The following is a 6,363-nucleotide window of genomic DNA, read 5'->3' as shown; positions in this document are numbered from 1 at the left end:
TATTATTATTATTATTAACTTTATTGGGGAACAGTGTGTTTTTCCAGGACCCATCAGCTCCAAGTCAAGTTGTTGTCTTCAATCTAGTTATGGAGGGCACAGCTCACTGGCCCATGTGGGAATCGAACCGGCAATCTTGGTGGGATGCTCTCTAACCAACTGAACCACCCGGCTACCCTTGCACTGCTTTGTATAGAAGTGATCACAAACACTCCATTTAGTCAAATTATATATATCAAATTATATATATATGTATGTCTGCAGATTGCACTTCACAAAACTAAAATGTATGTAAATTATTTCTACAGAATAATACAGTACCTACTCTCAAGCTCTTTTACTTAATGATGTTTGATCAAAGGTAGAGAAAGAGGAAGGGGACTTTGAAGAAATAACTTTCTGCAGGTAGGCTCTGAAAGGGATGGGACAGGATAGATGGTGGCTACAGCTTTTGGCTGAGAGTCTGGGGTCGTAGATATGGGATCTTTGTGAGGCTGAACTGCCGGTGCAGTGTGCTGAGTGTGTTGCAACCCAAGCAAGGCTGGGCGAGCACCATAGGGGTGGCCCCAACTCAGATGGCCGGGGAAGTGAACCAGCAGTTTGCATTAGATCAGCGCTAGGTGGGAAGAGCACAGAGGGCTGTATAAATTCCTGAGCAGAGCAGTCATCAGGGGAGAAGTAGTCAGAGGAGGGGAAATAAATTAGTGTTGGTTGGACAGCTGCCAAGCGCCAGGCCTTGTGCTGGTACTTTATGTCCAATAATCTTAAATAAAGATTATTAATAATCTATTAATAATCTATTAATAAAAATGGGTGGTAATATCCCTGTGTAATAACATGTCATCAAGCTGATGAAGCTTAGGCCAAAGTTCCTGAAACTTTAAAAAACCATGTTCTTTCCACTAAACCATAGAATTTGAGAATTTTAAAGTATGAATATTATGATAGGTTCAATATGTAAAATTTTACAGACTTTGTAATTTCTGTTTCCAAAACCAGAATCCCAGGTGACAAACCAGTAGGAACAAAGTTCAAGGTATGGTGAGGGGTGGTGAGCAAGGTGTGAGCGTTTGGGGGGTTTGGAACTATGCATAAACTCCAGCCAGACAAGGGGTCTGCCGGCGGAGGCGCTAAGGGCATTTTGGACAGTGCAGCTTTTCATCGAATTGGTGACACTTAGCATCCCTGACCCCTCTGCTAAATGCCAGTAGGGCCTCTGCCTGGTACATCCACATGTGCCCTCTGGGGTGGGGTGTATGGGTGGGGTTCGTTGGAGAGAAGTTTGGAGAAGTAGATGGCCACCAGACTGTGGAGAGCCGTGTCCTCTGCGTTTCCGAGTCCAGTGGACACTTCCCAGAGCCCCTCTCACCACGCACTTTGGACACTTCCTCGCTCTTAAAGCATTCTTTGTTTCTAATTTCCATGATACACATTCACCTGGTATTTTATCTATCTGTCTGGTCATTCCATCTGGCCTTTTGGGCTTTTTACCTCCTAAATGGTCCCTCTTCTCTTTTTTTAGACCTTCCCTTCTTAGGAGATTTCATGCAATACCATGGCTTGTTGTTTGTCTCCTGGGGACTTGAAATTCAGTTATGTCCAAAACTGAATCTCCAGCCTCCTGCCTCTCCAGACTGACCGTTTTGACTCACTCATCAAAGACGTTAGTGTTCCTAGAACCTTTTCTGACATTCCTCCCCCTGCCCACAGACTGAAACAGCCATTCCTGTCTTGTCATACGAGACCCCTCCCCAGGACCCTATCTACCGTAGCCATGGCATTGACCAGTGTGTTGTTTTGCTTATTTGCCTGGTTAAGAGCACACGCCCCAGAGCCTGCCTGGCTGCACTTCCATCCTGACTCTGCCACTTAGGAACTGTAGGACTTGTGCCTTAGGAGCTTNTTCTTCCTCACTGGATCTAGCATGGTGCTCTTCACTGAGTGAGGTAGTCTTCAGGTGTCACTAAAGAGTTCTCAGGTCTCTGGCCTCATAAGGTTGGTTTTAAATGCCGCAGCTTGTGGAATCTGATCTCACCGTCTCTGGGCTAGTCTTCAGCACCCCAGAGTGTACCATTCGGAGCTTATTTTGCCTGCGCAGTTGGGTCCTTTTTGCTTTTAGCAATTCCTAAACACACGCAACATCATGGCTGAGTTGGGGGTTGATGTTAAGTTTGGTGAATTCAGTTTTGTTCAAAGAAAGCCAGGTGGGTAGCCTAACATTCTGATCTAGCAGTGTCTCAACAGCAAAGCTGGATTTGGAACTCAATTGGACTTTCAAGATTTGTTCATCAGACGATATAAAGGGAGTTTATCCAGGCTTTTTATAGATTTCATTTGGCAATGGGCTATCTCACAGGAGTTAGAACATAAACACTTGGGCAGGTCTGAGCCCAAGAAATGTCACGATATGGAATTTGACATCTCTGCTAAGTATAGCTGCTGAAAGGAACAATGCTGAGGACTCGAAACTGAAATGAACCGGTGAGCCCTATGATAAAAGGATCATAAACAGTAATAGCAGATGGTGCTTATTAAATGTCCCTCCTGGAAACAGAGCTTGTGGTAAAGCACGTGAAAAATGCACACTCTACACCCTAGTGGTGTTGAAGCAGGTATGCTGATTGCTAGTCTCCAGGATGGAGGACAGTGACGGACACGTTTGGTGTGTGTTTAGTGATGAAGGAGGAGCTGTTTGGGCCTAGAAGAAGAAGACATCCTGTTTGAGTTTGAGTTCTCAGGAAAGGTGCCAGTTAGCATGTTTGAGCATCCCTGCCTACTGTGTTTCTCCTTCCAGATATGCCTGAGAGAGGAGGGNGAGAGAGAGAGAGAGAGAGAGACTCTGTCTACGTAAATTCAAAGACAGGCAGAACTTTGACGATAAGAGTTAGAGCGTGGTTACCTTGGGAGAGTGGGTGCTGTCTGAGGGGGCTTCTAGAGAGCTGGTAGTACATATTCCATTTCAGTATCTGGATGGTGGTTACGTGATAGGCTCATTCTGAAAATTCATTAAGCTGTACCCTTATCATTTGTACACGTTTCTATTTAAATACTATATTAAAAAGTTAAAATTGTAAGCATATGAATTAAGTTGATTCATGGAGAGGTGTTTGAAGTTAATGTTAACTGAAATTAGTAGGACAAAACTATGTTAACACTGCAATAGTGAGTTTTTTTGTGTGTGTCTACATGGAGGCTTGGGGAAAGGACAAGTATTGTAAGTAGTTGGTATTTCAGTTTGTTATTTTATGTAAATTAGTATCTTATAAAGAGAAAGAAAGCCACTTGTGTCTGCTGGTTGTGTTGCTATACTAGCCTAGCCTAGGTTGTCCCCTCCAAATTGGGGTAAGTAGAGTGATCAGCTAATGCTGGTAGGTTTTGTTTTGTTTTGTTTGAGATTTACCATAGGGTAAATAGTATCATGACCACTCTCTTTACTTTCAAATGTGATATTTATGAAAATGTAACTATGTTCCTATTTCTCTTCTTTACCTATTTCTCTTTGTTTCCTAGGTTTTTGTGGAGACTCTGGATAAGTGTTTCGAAAATGTTTGTGAATTGGATTTGATCTTCCACATGGATAAGGTACCTTCTCTCCCAAACCAGAGTCACTAGAAAACCAAGAGCCTTGGACATTCTCTAGCTACCTCCATACCTTCATGTTTTTCCTTTTGGTTTTTTACTTTGGGGATAGTCCTAGATCCTGTTTTATATAATAACTTAAGTGTGATAGTTTGGGGGGTATTTTGCTAACATCTGTTACCAGTTTTAACGCATACAAGTTTATTATTGGGCCGGTATCATAGTTCATCTTTTCAGAAAGACTTCCTGGTATCGGGCAGTGATGTCACTGGAATGGCTGGCTCTCAGGCCCAAAGTGAGACACATAGTTTTATGTTGATTGTAAAATGAGTTTATAGGCAATAGCCCAGTGAGAGTGGGAATAATCCTGACCCAGAGGCTTTGACTTAGCTAGTAAAATTGATATTTTCCTAAAGAGTACTACAGTGACTTAGACGGCAGTAACATAGTTTGGATCAGGTGATATTCTGTAGAGAAGCCGACCGTCAGGCAGAACTGAAGTAGTTTAAAGTACATGTTCTCAGATTTGTGTTTTGCGTAACTGACACGGCCTGCGTCCTCATTGTGCCAAATAAACCTGGGAGATAGCCAGCGAGAAGACAGGAACTGCCACGTTTATTTTACCCAACTGGGCACACGCTGTACCCAGTGCTGATCACTGGTGGAGGTTGGTGTATCTTAGATTTGCTTGGTCCTGGTTTCCCTGCAACTGATGGTTGTCACTCTGATCCACTTGGAGGGAGACACTAATTTTTAGGAGAATATTACTCATTGCTAAGCCATGATACCTGTTAATCTGTTTTCATGGTGATGAGGTAGGTAGGTGTTTTTAGGTCCATTACTGCTAGCATTGCCATCTAGAGGACTTTCCTTTCGTTTTCCAACAGGATCGTCAGTCTCAGTTAACTCTGCCAGGGTCCTCACGTGGCACTTTCCGGCCAGTGCAGTGAGGGCATTCTTAGGGTTGGACGTTGGAGTGGACTGAAGTTTCTCTCCACACCTGGCTTGGCTCTCCGGCTCCACGAGGAGCCTAGTGCAAGCCAATCACAGGACCTTATGCCTCTGTAGATACAGCAGGTCCTTGAATAATGTCCTTTCGTTCATGCCGTTTCATTATAGTGCTGGTGAGCTGCCACAGGAACTTAAACTCTTGTTTATATCAGTTAGTCTACGGGAAAATTGGTTTTGTCGTATCGCTTAAAGTTGTAGAACCTTCATGTACATTAAGTGAGGATTTACTGTACTTGACTTGGGGCTCCCTGAACTCACTGGTGTTTTAAGGTAGAAATTCCCACACAAGGGAAGAGAAGGTACANTCAGTCGGCCGGCCCAAGTGCATCCATTTAGATTTTCAGAATCTACACACCTGAATTTACCTGTAAGTATCACGTTTGATGTTGTTATGGAAACCTCAGGGAAGGAGTGAATGGTTCCCTACTGACTGGGCCTGACCTCCTGGGCTTTCAGACTGCTGCTCCTTTCCCTGCCTGCAGAGTGAGAGAAATGGGCACGTTCCCCACAGCTCTGTCCCCAGCACCCCACTGGCTCTCCCTGTGCATTCACCCTTGGGCACTCAGGTGCCTGATACAGATGGGGGACCACTCTGTACCTCGTTCTGACCCAAGCAGGAGGCTTGTGTTTCCAGGAGTGTGCGGTGCCTTTCTGTCTGGACCATCTGCCACCACTTCCGACTTAGTGTCCCCCAGACAACCCATTTCTCCTCCTGACTGCACCTCCTTGCCTGCCTCCTCCTTCCCCCATAACCCCCTCAGCACTGTCTTCTCTTCCTATCTTTCCTAACTCCCATCAGTGACAACCATCTTTCTTCAAAGAAATCTCAAGGATGCCTACTTTCCCTCCTGTTTCCAAGAAGTCTCCAGACGGTATGGGTTCCTTCAGTGGTTTCTTCAGGTCCACCTCTTACTTTTTTCTTTTGCTTTTTAAAATTCCCTTTACCTGAATCCAGGTAACTAACATATCAGGTAGTTACCTGATAACCACAATAGCTATGTCCAGTCTTTCCCTCAGTCTCCCTCACCTAGTCTAATCTTCCACAGAATATGTTTCTCCCATTTTCCTTCACTCTACACTCCTTCCTCTGGCCTCCGAGGATCTCTGGGCCCTCAGGCCCTGCCCACCCTGGAGTGCAGACCCCCTCAAGCCTCTCCCTCTGTACCCTGCCAATTCCCATCTCTTCGCCTTTGTCCCTGACACTTCCCCACCCCGAAATACCCCCACTTTCCCCCATCAAGCTTTCCAGACTTCAGGGCCCAGGTCAAATTCTACGCTCAGTGAACTCTTCTCTGAACTCCAGTGTGGTAGCTCTCCAAACTGTTTGTCTTCTTGCTTACGCTCTATAAAGTTTTTAGTCCTAATTGTCTCCAGTAGGTTGTAAACTCTTGCAATAGTGATCAATATATAATACTTTATTGGTTATCAGGAACAGTACAGGGCACTCAAATATAATTGGTTGATTGATGTAGTTGATTGTCCAAATTCTGTGTGGTTTTTAATTTTTTAAAATTTCAGAGTACTTTTCAGATATAATGTCTGGTCAACACAGCTAGAGGCACATTTTTAAAAACAAGATTCTAATTAGACTTTGACTTTGAAGATTTATAACCTGTGCATGCTTGCAGATTTCGGGGTTCTAAGTGTGTGATTTAGGCAACCCTCTTTGCGCCTCAGTTTCTTTAGTTGTAAAATGGGGTAATACCATATTTCATGAATTCTTAGATTCCCTTTTTATAATATTTATGATTTTAGCACATCAAATCAAGATTT

General features: G+C 43.9%; 1 protein-coding gene across 1 annotated transcript in view; it reads left to right on the top strand.

Moving 5' to 3' along the window:
- Positions 1 to 6,363, top strand: part of ARPIN (actin related protein 2/3 complex inhibitor) — a 56,698-nt gene that overhangs the window by 36,580 nt on the left and 13,755 nt on the right. The window contains exon 8 of the mRNA XM_019639995.1: positions 3,511 to 3,582. Within this exon, the coding sequence (XP_019495540.1) occupies positions 3,511 to 3,582 (72 nt within the window). The remainder of the gene's footprint in view (positions 1 to 3,510; positions 3,583 to 6,363) is intronic.

Source organism: Hipposideros armiger, unplaced genomic scaffold (genome assembly GCF_001890085.2).
Source record: "Hipposideros armiger isolate ML-2016 unplaced genomic scaffold, ASM189008v1 scaffold_48, whole genome shotgun sequence".
Taxonomy (NCBI): Eukaryota; Metazoa; Chordata; class Mammalia; order Chiroptera; family Hipposideridae; genus Hipposideros; species Hipposideros armiger.
This window is presented reverse-complemented; position numbering and strand designations above follow the sequence as displayed.